This window comes from Myotis nattereri (genome assembly GCF_964212035.1).
Source record: "Myotis nattereri genome assembly, chromosome: 9".
Taxonomy (NCBI): domain Eukaryota; kingdom Metazoa; phylum Chordata; class Mammalia; order Chiroptera; family Vespertilionidae; genus Myotis; species Myotis nattereri.
The window spans coordinates 37,903,787-37,921,391 of NC_138084.1; the positions used below are offsets into that span (position 1 = coordinate 37,903,787).

The window sequence follows — 17,605 nt, forward strand, 5'->3', positions numbered from 1 at the left end:
TTCAATCCCCGGTCAGGGCACATACAGGAATCAATCAATGGGTGCATAAATGGGTGGAACGACAAAGCGATATTTCTCTGTCTCTCTCAAGTCAATCAATACATTTTTTTAAAAAAAGAATATAGACTTCTATTCAATAGGAAGAACTAATTGCTCACCTGCAATAGAACAGGCTGGACCATGGAGAGTAAACCCCACCCTCCCAGTCATTGGAAACGTTCAGGCAGACCCTGGAAAGCTGCTTGTAAATGCCGTAGCAGAGATTCCTGCCAGGTGGATAGGACTTGCCCTGGAAGCCGAGGAACCACTAAGGAACTTTCCCATGCTTAGGTTTGGGCTGTGATATCTTTGGGAATTTTTCTGAAAAGTGTTATCCCTTAAAAGAAAGAATTCTGATTATTTAATCTACTAAGTTTTTCCCCCAAGGATTTTTGTGAATAAATATGCTACTTTGTTAATTATATTGAAGTTGACTTTATGTTAAGAAATTACTTATTTCCTTTCAAATCTTCATTAATGGCAAGTAGTGGTATATAAAGTTCTAAAGTGATAACTAGAAATAGGGTTGCCTCTATACAGGATTCATAGAGTACTTCATATTCTTAGGAGAGAAATTTTAATTTTGTTGAAATTTATTCTAGCATATTGAAGTACTTCCCATGGGAAAATTTTGTTTGTTAAAATGATATTATAGGGACAACTTGATGTGATAATTTGAATAACTTATACGTACTAAATTAAGAAAATGTATGTTTCTCTTTCCATTAAAATATTTGAACGTGGCTTTAATCCAAATGGAAATCTGCCAGCAGTTAGTGCTTTCCCCTGTATCACTGTTCTCTCTCCTGGAGGACCTGGTACACCGACTTGGAGCTCCTGGTCTTTTATGTCTCCCTGGCCAGGGAAGTCACCCTTTCCAGATAAGTGGCAGAGCTCCTGGAAGACTAGCAGAGAAAGTGAGGATTTGTTAAAAACAAAAACACGGAACTAAGCGCTCCCCCCTTTCCCGGAGTAGATGCGCCCTGGTTTCCAGTGCCTGGACCTTATGGGAGAATGCAGTCCGCCTCCGCACTGCCCATGTCCAGACCTCACTTTCTTAAACTTGTTTTCAAGTAGTTGGCCTTTGCCAATGTCCTTTCTGTTTTCCTTTTCATTTCTAACTTTTAGCCTATGTTAGGTAATGGTATTCTTTGAGGACAGAGATGTTCTCTCATGTATATCTTGTGTTTTCCAAGCTGAGTATGTCTAGATAATGTTTTGTGTTATCAGTAATCCTCTGAACTCCCTACAGTGGGTCCTTAATCTGCTCGCTCAGGTAGACCCAAGATTTTTAACTCCACCAACAGCATTACACGTCTTCCAATGAGACACTTGGCAGATCATTGCTTCTTTAACATTAGGTCCTTAGTGATTTCTGGTAAATAGTATAATACTCTCATTGTTTACTAAGCTTAGAAAACAATTTAAGAGGAATGAATGTCTGCGATGAACATGCACCTCCCCCTAATCGCTGAGGGAGGAACCAGGAACTCCGGATGTGTTAGAAGTACTATGTGTGCATTACAGAATCCTTGCTTCATAAAGGACATACTTCTTAGTTGTTGGATTATTTGTTCAATGCAGTCAAATATATTTGTTTAGTGAGAACGTTATCATTTTTCTTGTCTGAAAACACCACCTTTACATATATCATAGGAGATAGTACATGTAGCAGATACTTTACCTAGTCTAGGAAGTAGAAAGGATATAGTAGCTCTTCGAAGACAAGAAGTGTTTGAATTTAAAAAACATTGAAATCAAACAGTTGAGTTATTGTATATTGATATGTTTCTATGAGAAAAAAGTCAGGTTTTCTTCATATTTTAGTTAAGATAAAAAATTTCTCTTATTTACAAATGAAGTCTTGTCTCTCTGAGCCCATGCGAATCATGTGCAGGTTCGATGGTGCTTTCACAATTTTGCAACATTTTTGTTCTCCGATATTAAAGCATTGCTATCTGGTATATATGCCCAAGCGCTGCACTTAACATACAATATTTAAAAGCACAAGCCCTGGGTCTAGGCTGCCGGATTCAGATCCTGGCTTCACCACTTACAAGCTTTATGACCTTAGGCAGGTCTCTAGGCCTGTTTTCTGATCTGTAAAATGGGATTAACGGCATCAACCAAGGACTAAATGAAATCTTCAATGTAACACTCTTGACATATGGTAAGCACAGATTAACGTAAAAGTAATAAAGTTCACTTTTATTATTATATTGCTAAAGAATTTGTGTATATTACTAAAATTGCATGATTTTTCCTGCCTGCTTCAAGGCTCCTTAGGGTATAGGTGTCGGCATAAACTAATGAGCACACTAAGAATAAGAAATACCATTTTCACAGCTGACAAAGTGATGCTTCCCTCCTCATTTGCCCTCTGATTTTGGTAGGGTCCCTAGGGTACTGTGGTAGATTGCATTATTTTTCCCAATTATTTAATCCCTCCCTGTGAGGGATTATACATTCACAACCCTTGCCATATGACTTTGCAACTCTCCCTATCATAGTAGATCAAGGAAATGTTGGTCTGAGCTATATGACTCACTTTGGCTAATGGCATATTAAGAGGTGTGATGTAAGCAGAGACCTTAAAATTGTTTGCATGATTGAGCTTGAATTTCTGCCACCTACATAAAAAGAATATGCCTTCGGGGAGCCCAAGTTCTCGGAATCATGAAAATTTGCGGAGCAGACCTGAACCAAATACAAAGCCTGAAGTCTAGCTAGCACAACCAAGCCCTAGAGCTAAATGAGAAAGATTAACGTTTATTGTTATAAAATTCTGAAACTTTCATAGTGTTTCTTATGTAGTTGTACAGAAAAGAGTTAACATACCAGGCCTAAACTTCTGTCTTGGAAAGGTTTGCTTGCAAGGCTGGCCCTTGGCTGCCTTCTGGGGACTTAGATTTGTGGACGGTTGCAACCACTGACTGATGAGAACGATTCATCGCGCCTAAACTGTTTGTACAGATAATATGCTTTCTGCTGAACTCCTGCTTTCTTTCTGGAAGCCTGGAATTTTGGCAGAGGCTGCCTCCATGACCAGCTTCCAGTAAGAACCCTGGGTGCTGAGAGAATGCCCAGGTTGGCAACATTTCACATGTGTTGTCACAGCCTGTTACTGGGGTAATTACATGCATCTTGTGTGGCTCCTGGAAGCAAATCCTTGGAAGCTTGACCTGGTTTCCATTGGATTCCACCTCAAGTGCCTTTTACCTTTGCTAATTGTGCTTTACATCCTTTCACTGCAATACACCATAGAAGTGATACAACTATATGCTGAGTCCTGTGGTTGCTCCTAGTGAATCATGGGACTTGGGGGTGATCTTGGGAACCTCCCAAGTCCAGTAGCTGACTGCAGCAATAGCTGACTAACACAGATACAAATAATGGATTGTGCTAACATGAATCTTGACCTGTTGTTCTTTGATCTAATGCTGTTTGCCATGCCAGTTGCTAGTTTGGATTCATAGACTTCCATAAATAACAATGCCATTGTCCCTCCTTTTACTCCCACTAGAGCCTCCTGTGTAAGAGCTTAGGTTTCACCACAGACTTAGAGCCAAACCTCCTTAATTAAAGGGATATATTAGTGAATCCTTTTAAATTGTTTCCCTGATTTCCCAAGTCTGGCTTTTGCTTAGTTCCCCTTAGGGACTATACCTGCTAGGATATGCTATGTATAGCTTTTCCCGGTGGAGAACCAATCATTAGGTTGGGTTATAACTAATACTACTTCAATTCAGATGTATTAATTTGGGGCTTCATCTCTTTGTCTGCCTTTATGCTATAATTGTCACATGTATTACATCTACATCAAGCTTTAAACTCTACAAAACAATGTTTTAATTTTTTTTCTTTTTAAAAAAAATATATTTATTGATTTTTTACAGAGAGGAAGGGAGAGAGATAGAGAGTTAGAAACATCGATGAGAGAGAAACATCGATCAGCTGCTTCCTGCACATCTCCTACTGGGGATGTGCCCGCAACCCAGGTACATGCCCTTGACCGGAATCGAACCTGGGACCTTTAAGTCCGCAGGCCGATGCTCTATCCACTGAGCAAAACCGGTTTCGGCTAATTTTTGTTTTAAACAGTCATATATATTTCCAAGAAATTAAGAGGAGAAACTGTCCTATATTTACCCAGATATTTACTATTTCTGATGCTCTTCCTTTCTCAAAATTCAAGTTTTAATCTGGTATGATTTCATTTCAGCCTAATGAACTTCCTTTGTATTTTTTGTATTGCACGTGTGCTAGTAATGAACTATCCTACTTTTATTTTATCTTAATTTTTGAAGGAGATTTTCTGTTTATAGAATTCTGTCTTGATATGTTTTGGGTCCACACTTTAAAGATGTTAATCTACTGCCTTATGGTTCCAGTTTCTCTGATAAGAAGTCATTGGTGATCTGGAATATTCTTTCCCTAAATATAATATGTTACTATTCTCTGAATGTTCTCAAGGTTTTCTCGTTGGTATTCAGCAGTTTGACAATGACATTTTTAGGCATGTTCTTCACATTTATTCTGCTTAGGGTTTGCTGAACTTCTTGAATCTATAAATTTGTGACTTTGGGAAATTTGGCATTATTGTTTCTTAATTTTTTTTCTAAGACTCTAATTACATGTTAGACCATTTGATATTGTTCTATTGGTCATTGAGGCATATTTACTTTTTTCAATCTCTTCTTTAAATTGGGTATATTTTATTGATCTCTATTCAGTTATCTCCATTTTCCTATTAAACCTATCTTGTGATAGGCTTAATGCTTAATTTCATGTATTACATTTTATTCTAAAATTTCCACTTGGTTTACTGAGACCTCCTTTATTCATTAAATAATATTTTCCTTAACATTACTGGTAATAGTTATGACAACTGTTTTAAAAATTCTTGTTTGCTAATTTCAACATATTGATCATCTCAGGATCTGTCTCTGTTAATAGTTATTTCTGTTGAGTAACTTTAAATTGTATCCTGGACAATGGAAATGTTATAAGCTTAGGTGAGTTAATATATCTTCAGCTGGGCAGAATTTAGGATGCCACTTCTCTGGCTATCCTTTCAAGGATTCTTTCATTACATTCTGGTGTCTGTGGTTGCTTTGAATATTATTCTCTAATTATTTAGACCAGAGGGGAAAAAATATAAACATTTACAGTTTGGGGCAGTGGTGGGGAGAGGGGAAAAACACATTGTCATCAAAGGAGCAACATTTGACATATCAACAGAAATAATAGAAGCCAGGAGACAATGGAATGACTTCATTAAAATGCTAAAAACAAAACAATAAAACCTGCCAACTTGTAATTTTTCATTTAGCGATAATTGCCTTCAAAAATAAAGATAAAATAAAAATGTTTTCAGGTATGTCAAAGATGAAGGAATTTGTTAACAGCATTTTTTACTGTGAGATACTAAAAGAGAGATTTCAAGGTAAAAGAAAATGATCCCAGATGGAAGTACTGAACTGCAGGAACATATGAAAGGTATTGGCAAGAGTACATATGTGGATAAATATAGAATAATGTTGACTTTTACACAATAACAATAGCTCTGGCTGGTGTTTTCAGTGGTTAGAGTGCCGGCCCAGGTACCACAGGGTCGCAGATTTGATTCCCAGTCAAGGACACGTACCTGGGTTGCAGGTTCAATCCCTAGCCCCAGTTGGAGCCTGTGCAGGAGGCAATGGATCGATGTGTCTCCCGTGCATCTCTCTCTCTCTCTCTCTCTCTCTCTCTCTCTCTCTCTCTCTCTCTCTCTCTCTCTCCCTCTCTCCCTCCCTCCACCCCCCTCCCTTTATTCCACTCTCAATGGAAAAAATATCCTCAGGTGAGGATTAACAACAACAAAAACAATAGCAATAATAATAACTTTAGTTTCAATCAGCTAGAAAAAGAATAGCAAATTAAGTACTCTCCCAACAAAGCTAGAAGGAAAGAATGATTTTTAAAGGAGGATATTGTGAATGACTTAATGTCTGTGTATTGGAATATTTATATGAAATGGTCAAATTCCTTTTTAAAACATCAAAACAGATACAAATATTAAAAATCTAAATAGTTCTGTATTTACTTTTAAAATTGAATCTATAATTAAGAACGTTCCATAAATAAAAACTCCAGTCCCAAATTATTTTACTGGTTAATTCTTCCAAATATTTAAAGAAGAAAGAAGAAAAAGCTTGTTACACAAACTCTTGAGAGTATTTCTCAACACATTTAAAAGGCAAAACATGAATCTTTGACATTATTACATCAATACCAAAACATGACACAGGTATTATAAGAAAATACAATTATTAGTCAATATCTCTCAAAAATATAGATGCTAAAGTCCCAAACGCAATATTGCAAACTGAATCCAGAAATAAATAACAAAGGTAATGCATCATGATCAAGTGTACAGTATATTCCAGGAGTGCATGTTTGGATTAACAGCCAAGAATCAAACACTGTGATTCATCATATGAAGGGGTAAAGGGGGAAAGTCATATAATTTTTTTCATTAATTTTGAAAAAAGCATTTGATAAAATTCAGCAATCAAACATGAGGAAAACACTCAGCAGAGTAGGAGCAGATGGGAACTTCTTTTACATATTAAGATATATTTACGCCCCCCCCCACTGCCCCCCAAAAAAGACTTCTAAAGCTAGTATTATTTGTAATGGTTTAATGTTGAACACTTTCGCACTGAAGACAAGAGAAAGGCAAAGATGTTCTTTTTAAATTTCTTTTAAACAAGCTAGAGGTCTTAGCCAATGCACCAAGGGAAATAAAAGAAATAAAATTATGTAGATTGAAAAGGAAGAATAAAACTATCTCTATTTTTAGATGACATAGAAAATCTTGAGGTATCTACAAAAAAACGAACTAAATAGGTTGCAGGATGGAAGATCTGTATACAAAAATCAATTGTATTGTTATATACTAGCATGACATTGGAAAACCGAAATTTAAAATACCATTTAAAATATTATTGCAAAACATAAAATTCTTTACTGATAAATCTAACAAAATATGTGTAACATATTTATATTAAAACTGCAGCATATTGCTGAATGAAATGGAAGAATATTGAAATATATGGAGAGATATACCATGTCCATCAGTTGGAAGATCTGATACTATTAAGATGTTTATTCTCCCCAAATTGTAGCTTTAAAGCAATTCTGTATTGAAATCTAGGGCTTTTGCTTTTCTGTTAGAAATAAATTAACAGGATTTTTCTAAAATGTATTTGGAAATACATAAGACCTAGAACACCTAATAGAACCTGAAAACAACAAAGTTGGAGAACTTATATGACCTGATTTCAACATTTATTGTATAGCTACAGTAATCCATACAGTGTGGTATTGGTGTAAGAATAGACAAATAAATAGAGCAAGCAATAAAACAAAATTGAGAGTCTAGAAATTGATTATTGACAGAGATTTTAAAGGCATTCAGTGAGGAAAGGGTAGTTTTCAATAAATGGTACTGGAATAGTAGGATATTTATATGGAAAAATTAATAATTTGACACCCTCAGCTTACACTGTACACAAAAGTTAATTTGAAATAGGTAATAAACCTAAATCCAAAAGCTAAACTGTAAACCTCCTAAGAGAATATCATCCATTCAGAGAATAGTCAGATAATTAGAACAGAGAAAGCCCTTTTAAAAATGAACTTCATCAAAAGTAAACACATTTGTTCATCTAAAAGATTTTAAGAAAAGGAATAGGCAAGACACAGACAGGGTGGAAGTATTTGCAAAAAGTACATCTGACAAAGGACTTGTATCCAGAATATGGAAACAATTCCTACAACTCAATAATAAGGCAACCCAACTGTAAAATAGGCATAAAACCTGAACAGACACTTCAGATAGGGAGATATACAAATAGTCCATAAGCATATGAAAAATGTACAAGATCATTAGTCATCAAGAAAATGCAAATGATATCAGGAAAAGCCACAATAATATAACACTACACTCTATAGAATTTAAACTTAAATTGTCAAATTTAAAAAGACTGGAAAGTCCAAATTTTAGCAAATATTGGAACAACTGGAACTTTTCTGTCTTGCTGGTAGGAATGCAAAATGGTACAGTTCCTTTGGAATACAGTTGGGCAATTATTTATAACTAGAAGCCCGGTGCACAAAAATTTGTGCACTGGCATGGGGGGTCCCTCAGCCCAACCTGTGCCCTCTCACAGTCTGGGACCCCTGGGGAGATAACCACCTGCTGGCTTAGGCCCGCTCCCCTGGTGGCAGATGGCACGCCCAATCCCGCGGTGTCTGCCTGGTCTCCCCCGGTTGCAGATGGCAGGTCTGGATTCCGAGCTGGGTCGGGTGGCTGCTCAGATAGTGCTGCCTCCCACCCCTCCCGCCCCGCCCACCCTGCCCCACACACGGCAGGCCAGGATCCTGCACTGGGGCGGCCAGCGGCTAGGAATCACGCTGCCACCAGCCCCAGGTGGGGCGGTACAGCTGGATTTGCCTGCAGTATGCAAATTAGCCGCCATCTTTGTTGGCGGTTAATTTGCATATCATGCTGATTAGCCAATGGGAGGTGTAGCGAAGGTATGGTCAATTACCGTGTTTGTCTATTATTAGATAGGAAGTTAAGCATTTACTAACCATTAACCCAGCAATCCCAAACGTAAGTTTGAAAAGGATTTTTAGAATATGTTTATAGCAGCTTTATATATAAACAGCCCCAAACTGGGAAGAACCCAAATATCCATTAATAGAAGAATGGATAAACAAATTGTGATATATCCATATAATAAAATATTAATTGTCAATAAAAATTCTAATTCATGAATGAATCTCAAAAACATGATATACTACCATGGGAATCTATAGTTATCTTAATAAAATTTTCAATTAAAAATGTGAAGCTAAAGAAGTCAGATGCAAAAGAGTACATACTGTATGTTATTTCATTTATATGAAGTTTTAGAAAAGACATAGTAATTTATGTTGAGAAATATCAGAACACTTGTAGCCCCGGGATGGAAGGGAGTTGACTAGGATGTGGCACTTGGAAACTTTTTGGGAAGTTTTCCTACTTCTTGATTGGCATGCTGGTTCTACATTGTTAAAACTCATAAAACTGTACACTTGAAATTTGTACATTCTACGATGTGTAAATTCTACTTTAATAAGAAAAGAGAGATGTTTACATCTCTCTCTAATTTGCAAGTTAGATTTTATTTTCATTAACTACATATAAGACCCAGCTCTTTATGTGGGAAGCCTTATATTAGAAATCTATATATTTGGAAGTCAATTTCTCTTATTCCCTTCTCTCCTTTGTTTCCCCCCCTTCCTTCTTCCTTCTGAAAACCATAGGAGTGTAAGAGAAAGTGGGTGACCATTGCAAGCAAAGGTGTAGCTGAACACTTGTATCAGAATGTTCTGTCACTTGGACCTTGTGCAGGCCTATAATTTGAATGTGTGACTCTAGAAATGGTTGCTATGGTGATAAACCACTTTACTTAAATAGCATATATTTTACTCAAAATTCAGAGAAATGGTAACAGTTTCTGGTAATCACGTACTGGTATTAGCTTTCAGGGATGTGCCTAGAGCTTACACGTTTCACATCCATTATCATCAGATGAGTTCATCAGGTTAAAGTTATGCCAGTGAATAATGAACTGTGTATACTTAGCCCAGTTTTCTTGTTACATATCTCCCCTTGACACGTGCTGCCCCCTTTTCAAGATGAGTAATGTGAGCTGGAGAAATCAGGCCCAGGGTGCTGAATTTCTAAAAGATGGAACGGAAGGGAACCTTGTAAGGTTATCTTTTCCCTCATTCTGCCTCTGGTAGGACTGATTGTTCTTACAGTCCTGAATGGTTAGACTGTCAAGGTGAGGAACAATAGAAATGCCACTTAGGGCAGCCCCCTGTGTAATCCTCCCACTGCAGTGCTCAGAGATGCTGTCCAGCTAGTGCTGAAATCCCTTCTTCATTTTATAGATTGTGATTATATAGATCTTCCAGTTCTTTATATTTTTAGACTGAAGGACTCTCTTTTAAAGAATCCTCCACCTGTTAATCATATTAGTAGCCTGTCTGTAAACTTTCTTGGTCTCTCTATTCTGTTCAAGCTGGTTGCAGCATTTCAGGTATGAATTCTTCACAATTTTACATAAGGATAGAAGGATTATTTTTTCTTTGATTTCGAAGATGCTTTCTGACGACAGCCAGGTTTTCTTGGCCACTGTGCAGTACCTTCGGAGACTGGTCTATACTGATTTTTAGATTCTCTTTCTTGGATTGATAATGATGGCCAACAGCCTCATAATGATCATTTAGAGTCTTTCTCCTGAAACTAAATATTGAAGTTCCTCTCCCATCTTTCTCCCCTTTGTACAATCTTATGGGAGCACATGCCTTCTGTTTGCCTTTCATGACCTGCAAGATCTTAGTAACTCCTATATACAGCCTTGGCAGTTTCACTTTTCATTTCTCTATTACTCATAAAACTTTTAGATTGTATCAGTGACAGCATAGATCTCTGAGGAATTCCGTCGAGTATGAGAAAAGAAAAAGAGAAACCTAAAATTTAGATATCTATAATCTAAAATCTGTATCCCTGAAAAATTAAGACTTGTTCGTGTTTCTAGAGAAAAGACTGGAAGCTAGAATTCGCCGTGGCTATTTATGTTCCAAGGAGATGGGAGACTTGGCTCCTGGTGAAGGAAGTTTAAGCTCTGCCCGAAGGGCCGTGTGAGGGCCAGCCTGCGTCCATGTTTTGTTGGCATCAGAGAACAGTTTCATTGAGGGGGAATTTAAGAGGGGAAACTCAGTCTTTAGGAAAGCTCTTAGGATTCTGCTTCCTAAACTTAATGCCACTGCAAATTAGCAAAAAGAAATGGCAAAGTATGCATACATATAATATTTGACAGGATGCACCCCTATACACAGAAGCTTGTAAGCATTTACATTTGCATAAAGATAACTAGATTTGCACTGATGTAACCAGGGAGCAAAGGAACACATATTGTGTATGTTTCTGTGCAGCCATTTTTAGGCCGACTTAGGAGCTCAATTAAAATATGGTTGACATATTAGTTTTAACACGCACTAAATACCAGACTGAAAACAAATAAGAAAACAGGCACTCATGGTGCTGGTTAAGAGCATTAGTTTCATGACTCAAGTACACTAATTAACAAACGGAAGCGTAAAGAATAGGAATATGAATGCATTCAAAAGAAACGGACTGAGTCTCTCTTCCTGTTCTCTATTGGTTGTGGTGGACAGCCTGACAAACATTTTCTCAATGACTTGGATGGTCACTCAAGCGGTGGAAATGTCAAAAGAGAGAGGGTTACACTTAGATTCACCTTTTAATAGGATTTGTATGTCAAGTGAATTAAATTTTTATGAATTGAAATTTCCAGGATAGGTTTCATGTCTTCAGGACCAGGACTGTACTAGGCAAAGCTACTTACCTTCAACCAGATACTAGAACATCTGGGTGTTGTCCTCTCAGCCTGTTGCCGAGAGCAGAGGCGTTTTCAGTAAGAGGAGGGATACAAACTGTAGGACTGAATGCTAATGCACTTTAAGTATTTCCTATTTCTTTAAAGACTTCACAGGGAAGCAGCCCAGAAATTTTCTTGGAGAAAAAACATCTATGAAGAAAAGGACCTGTTTACCTTTCCAAATTTATACAAATTAATTTTCCCATGAACAGGAGTTAGCAGGCACTGTTGCAGAGTCACACATGAGTAGTGCTCTGAAGAGGCACAGGTTTGAGGGCTCTGCAATAAGCAAACACCAGGTACATTTTCTCTTTCCTAAAATGCAGGCACCAAAGATTGTTAATGACCCGTAGCTTCGCTGCAGCCCTGGGAGGCCATTTACTCATTGGCAAGTGCTCCCAGTGTGTATAGAACATGGTCACTTGAGTCCCAGGAGCCTGATCAGAGAAACACCAGGTTTATTTGTTTTGTGTGACGTGTAATCTGTGCTTTGAAAATTGCTAGCCTGATTATTAACTCGTGTGCCCGCTAACTTTCAGTTAACCAGAGAACTAAACTTACGCCCTTCCCCGGATCACTCTGTGCATACGAGAGCCTCCTTTATCGTAGCCCAGGTCTCGTCACCATCCTGCTGCGTAGGCCCCCTGAGACATTCTCTGCTCCTTTAGAACTCTGTGCTCTGCTCCATTTAATTAGAAGTGACCACTTTAAAAATGGGTCTAAGGTCAAAATAGACTCTGCTTCCCTCCTGACAAGACTAGAGGCCGTTTTCTCTAAGGTGGGGTGAGGTGACCTGAGAAGGTACAATTGCCTCTTAAAACTGGTTCTACTTGTTTCCTGCTTTGAAGCTGTGATGTACTTTCCCGGCCACCACCTCATTCATTCTCATAATAAACCCAGGTAGTAAGTGTGAAAATGAGGCATCTAGGCTCCAAGAGGTCTAAGGCGTGTGACGGGTTGGAGGCCAGTACCTGGAATCAGTGCCGAGGATGAGCGGGGCCTAGGCAGCAGCGTTGTCCCCAGGTCGGAAAGAGCAGTCATGGTGGGCTGGCCGGGGTACCCACACAAATGCCGCAGCTGCCCCAGTACAGCCATCCACGCGGACTTCCCTGTGCAAAGGTTCCCAGATACTTACTTTCGTTTCGTGTGGCAGAGGATCTGAAACTGCACCTTGAGTTTGCGCTACACCAAATACTAAACAATTCCGCTTTCTTGAAGGTGCTAACGGAGCTTTCTCTGGCAATTTCACAATGTGTTTAGTTTATATGTCTCGTCTGGTCAGTATTCAGCTTGCAAATCCGGGACAGTTCTGTAGTTCCTTGCTTCTTTGAATTGATGAATGTTGCTTTGTGTCTGAAAATTAACCCAGGCCTTTTATTTCTAGCCCACTGCTCATAAAAAGAAATTTCCTGTGAAAAGTAAGAAAGAAAATGTGGACAACTTGGACATGGGCAATTCAAATTCCACACCTTACAGACCCCTTCCAGCTGGAATCAAGGGAGAACTAGAGAAATCCTCTGTGTCTTCAAACCAAGGAGCAACAACCAAATACTCTACTAAGCCCATTGCCCTGCCTAGAACCAAAAAGAAACCCTAAGGCTCCCTCCAACGCTGAACAGTACAAAGACAGAGCTGCTCTTTCTAGTGCTAAAATGAGGAGATAGGAGGTGAAAAGGACAGCTCTCTGTGATCATTTAGCCTTGAGCCCTGCAGTGTGTGTGCACCAGTTTAGAATCCAAGCCAGTTACCTCCAAGCAGGTGGTGGTGAAGGACAGCCACCAGCAGGCTTGAGGGCGGGGCTGGGGCTGAAATCAACGCAAGGTGTTTTCCAGGTTTGTTTAGAGGAGCAGATGCCCTCAGAGCCAGGCTGTGGCCATACTTGCTCAGTTTCACTTCACATTCTTAGATTTCAGTGCAGTTATCTACAGGGAAAATGAGAACCAAATGTGGTAACGGAGGTCCCTAATGGTTGTGTGCACTTTGCACTAGAACAATTTGTTAGGAAATTACTAATAAACTTACCAAAGGCATCACAGCAGAAGTGCTCCGGCCATTCACGTGTGTTCTTGTAATCGTAGGTCGCTATAGATTGTATAAGACAACGTAATTTAAATGTAGAAAAATAGGAGATTTTGTAACTGCTTGCCATTAACTTGCTGCTAAATTCCCAGTGTATTGATTGAATCAATAAAAAAACAGATGTTACCCATGTACATTAATTTTTATGTGAAGAAGTGAGTATCTTAAGGCCTCGAAACCCCTATGCAAATTACGAGCTTGGCCGGCTGCTGCAAAGGGAGGCGCACATCTTTGGGGAAAGTCATGAGGCTGGGTGCGGGGGGAAGTACATCATTATTCCTTGTATTATGGGTTTCTTTTTCCGCCTGGGCAAGTAATTCTGCCATTTTAGGTCGAACTGAGTGAGTGGGTGCCTCACTTGGCCTTCCAAATAAATTCTAAAGGAACAATTTGCATTGGCTTTTACCTTTATAAAGCAGTAACCTCATTTCCTTCCATTCCCCCTCCCCTATGGGATTGTCATTTCGGCCTCCAGAATGACCCATATCTGGCCAGCTGAGCAGGTACTAGTTGCATATAAATCCCCTCAGCGGCTAAAGGTAGTAGACGTGCTTCTTGCCATTAATTTGGAAGATGCTGTTGTGCTTCTGAATGAGCCAAAGATAACCCTGACCTCTGTTGCCCTTGGCTGAGTGGTTCTGCCACTATTTTCCTAGTGCCTTGATGTGCTTGCCCTGGGGGCATCTGACAGCTTGAGTTTACTAGTCTAAATGGTCTAGACTTAAAACTGGAGTTGTCATAGCTTCTTCAATGTCTTTCTCCCTTACCGATGGCTACTTTGAGTCCTGTCAGGAGCCCATAGCCATCTCTGGAGCGTTGAGCCTTCTCTCCAGGTTGAGTGAGCCAGTCTTTGAGGAGCATGGCTGCCTACCTGCCGGGAAGCCGGCCTCCGTAGGTGGTTTCCCTTCCCTTCCAGTGCTCCTGTTGGCAGGGGGGTTGCTGGCTGCTGGTCTCCTTGCAGAAAAGGCACCCGAGACAGCAGCTTTGATTCTGTCCCTCCACTGGGTTTGCAAATGGAACATCCCCTGTTTGCAAAATGCTCTTAACTTTTATAGCATGGCACAGTCTTTTGTATCATGGAGCAGGATATTCTGTTGTTAAATTGAGTGCTATCCAAATTTCTATCCACATTTCTCTTTGGTCTTAAGTGAGGGATTCCACTCAGTAAGCTTGAGCAGAGGTCCAAACTGCGCATGAAGTGAAAGATGAAGTCATTTTATACCCAGTTAGTGTGTCTGTACCCTTTCCCACCCCAGCACCAGGCCAGGCCAGCCGTCCTTCTACCAGAAAGAGGCGTTCGTTTAGCTCTCCCTGTCTAGGCCTTCATTTTATTTATGTAGACTCCTTTTGATAGAAACTTAGCTCGCTTTTTCTAAAGGGAATTTTTATATTATTTTTATTTATTTGCTTGCGTGGAACACACCTGGGCCAGGCCATGTCTGAGCTTTTTCTCCCGGCTGTTGTACCTCTTTAATATCTGGGGATGTATTGCTTTGCTTTCTTCATCTGCTTTCCTGGCTGTGAAAAAATAGTTCTGTTTCGGATTGGTTTTCGGTGACCACATGGCAACTCTAAGGCACTGACAGCAATCACTGTGACACCTGTGCCCTCAGCACGGAGGGCTGGGCTTTGCCGTGACCCAGAGGGACACTCTCTCTAGGACAGCACAGCACAGCACGGGTGTTATTTCCAAGGAATGCAAATGCTGATCAACATTCTGACTTAAAAATTACAGACAAGTCAAGGCAAGAGGCCTATGATAAAGGAGATGCATGCGGGGGGAGACGTTCAGCGGAGAACAGAAGATGATATCAGAGAAGGGCTTACATCAAAGAAGAAAGGAAAATGGGGTGGGTGGGGTGAAAAGAAAACAGAGTGTGTGCAATTAATGAGAAACTGATTGGATGACAACACATGGCTCTGCCCAGCCCGGAAGCAGGAGCCGGAGGAGGGGAGCACCGTTCCTGGTGATGGAACTGGCCCCTCCGTGCCCTGCACAGGAGCACACCCGGAGGGAGACGGGCCGGAGAACAGACCCAGGGAAACGGGCGCTGAGAGAGGCCGTGGTTTTAAGAGTTGGCCATGGAAGAGCCCTTACATGTTGAAGAGTGTTATGTGGTTTTGAGAGGAGGGAAGGAGAAAAAATATCAAACACGTTGTGCTTGTCACTGAAATGCTTTGTTTAAATAATTCAATAATTCAATTTGTCTCCAAAATATAAATTCCAGGTTAGCCAAATCAAAAGCAGCAAGTCTTGAAAATGAAGCTTTTAAAATCCTAGCCCTGCTGTTGGAACGGAGAACAAAGGCTTTGTTCAAACATGCATTCCCAGCTGTAGGCCCAGCTCTGAGATCGGCCAGGGAAGTTGTGTCGTCACGGCTGCACTTGGCTGGAGACCGAGGAGCCGCGGCCTCTGGGAAGTGACCGTGGGCTGGATGTTGTCCACCTGCCTCCACAGAGCCACTCTGCCCTGCTCTGTCCCCGCCGCCCAGCGGGGCTGATCGTAGGGCCTCCTGTAGGCTCCCTCGGCCACTGGGCTTGTTCGGATTCGGTCAGTGGGAGACGCCAACAGGGGACCTGAGGGCTGAGAGTCGGGTCCAGTCGTTGGTTCCCCCGGCACCTTTGTGCTCAGCTGTCGGAACTCACTGCATTTTCCTTCTGTCTCCCAGCTGTGCCCCTGCCCCTTTAGACCAAGACCAGGGTTATAACCTTGGGGTGCTGTGTCTGTCCCTGTGGGTTTCCCTAACCTCTCAGTACCTTTATAAACAGCCTCTTGGTTAAACTTTCAACCAGCCCATTTGAGTGTACCATCTGTCTCCCCCTGGCACCCGGAGTAATCCAGACCCTTTGCTCCTCAGTTCAGCATTGCTCTTGATCTGGGCCACTTTGGTCAGTGGTTGCCAATCTCGTCCCAGATACCAGCAAAGAGCCTGAATGAGTTCTTCCTGAAATAAACTGATGCGCCCAGTGGTCACTAGGGGCTGAGGGAGGGGGTGTTTGGGCAGATGGTCTTGGGGTTGGTGCCTAGATGGAGCAAGATGAGTCTAACACTGCCCAACGGGTCTGAAATTGTAGACCCAGGAGGCTTGTGTTTAGGTCTTGAATTCCAACCATGGCTTTTGGAGCCTAAAGAAAGCAGCACTTGTAACAGCCAAGAGGGCCCACGGGCCAGGCTGGGAGCCGCCCTGCTGGCTCCTGGCCAGGACTTGGGGGTGTGGCGGAGGCTTCCAGGAGGCTTGGCACCAGGAAGCAGGGGTGTCTCCAGGGCTGTGCGTTCGTTTCATCTCTACAAGCGCTAAAGCCAGCTTACAAAGCATTTAAAGTAAAATTTTCACTCTTCAAAGGTCTCGCCATAGTTCAGTTTTACTCTTCAGGATCCTGTATTTCTCTGAGTGAGCTGCCTTAGAATTGGTTTTGATTTCTGTTCGGTACATTGTTATCACTTAATTCTCATTGGCGAGCCAATTTTCTTTGCCTTTGTTCTTCAAAGGAAGGCCGTATTCAGGGTCTGTCTTGCATTTTTGCAGCTGCCCCCTTCCTCAATTGCTAGTATAATTAACTCAACTCTGCTGCCTCGCTGTCAGGTCTCCACATTTCCCTAACTTATCTAGAGCAGTTCTCAGCAGGAGTGGTGGGGATTCCCACCGCTGCCCCACTGGCCGCGCTTCAAGCAGCAGCACACGCGTGACAGTGGGGCTTTGGGAAGATTAATAGGGCCATTGCAGGGTCACCACTGGCCATCTCAGAGGCTGCTCTCTCGGTTGCCTGGTGCCATCCCAGCGTCTTAGGTGGACCCAGTGAACGCAGGGTGGAGACCCCAGAAGACCTCCTCTCTGAAACACTCCATGGTTCCTGGCCCGGTCCCACGGACAGGGCCACTGGATGCCATGCGGATCCCCCCACCCCCGGTACAGACTTCTCCCAACTGGATTCTGCAGCATCTTCAGATCATACCTGCCCTTCGCATGGATACAGGGGTTACA

General features: G+C 41.2%; 1 protein-coding gene across 2 annotated transcripts in view; it reads left to right on the plus strand.

Moving 5' to 3' along the window:
* The window catches only part of STK33 (serine/threonine kinase 33), a 56,583-nt gene extending 42,577 nt beyond the window's left edge, over positions 1-14,006 (plus strand). The window contains exon 12 of one of the 2 annotated variants that reach the window (XM_081099102.1): positions 12,928-14,006. In XM_081099102.1, coding sequence (XP_080955228.1) covers positions 12,928-13,140 — 213 coding nt within the window. In that variant the 3' untranslated portion in view covers positions 13,141-14,006. The remainder of the gene's footprint in view (positions 1-12,927) is intronic. The other variant, XM_081099103.1, reaches the window with a different exon arrangement.
* The last annotated feature ends 3,599 nt before the right edge of the window (positions 14,007-17,605 follow it).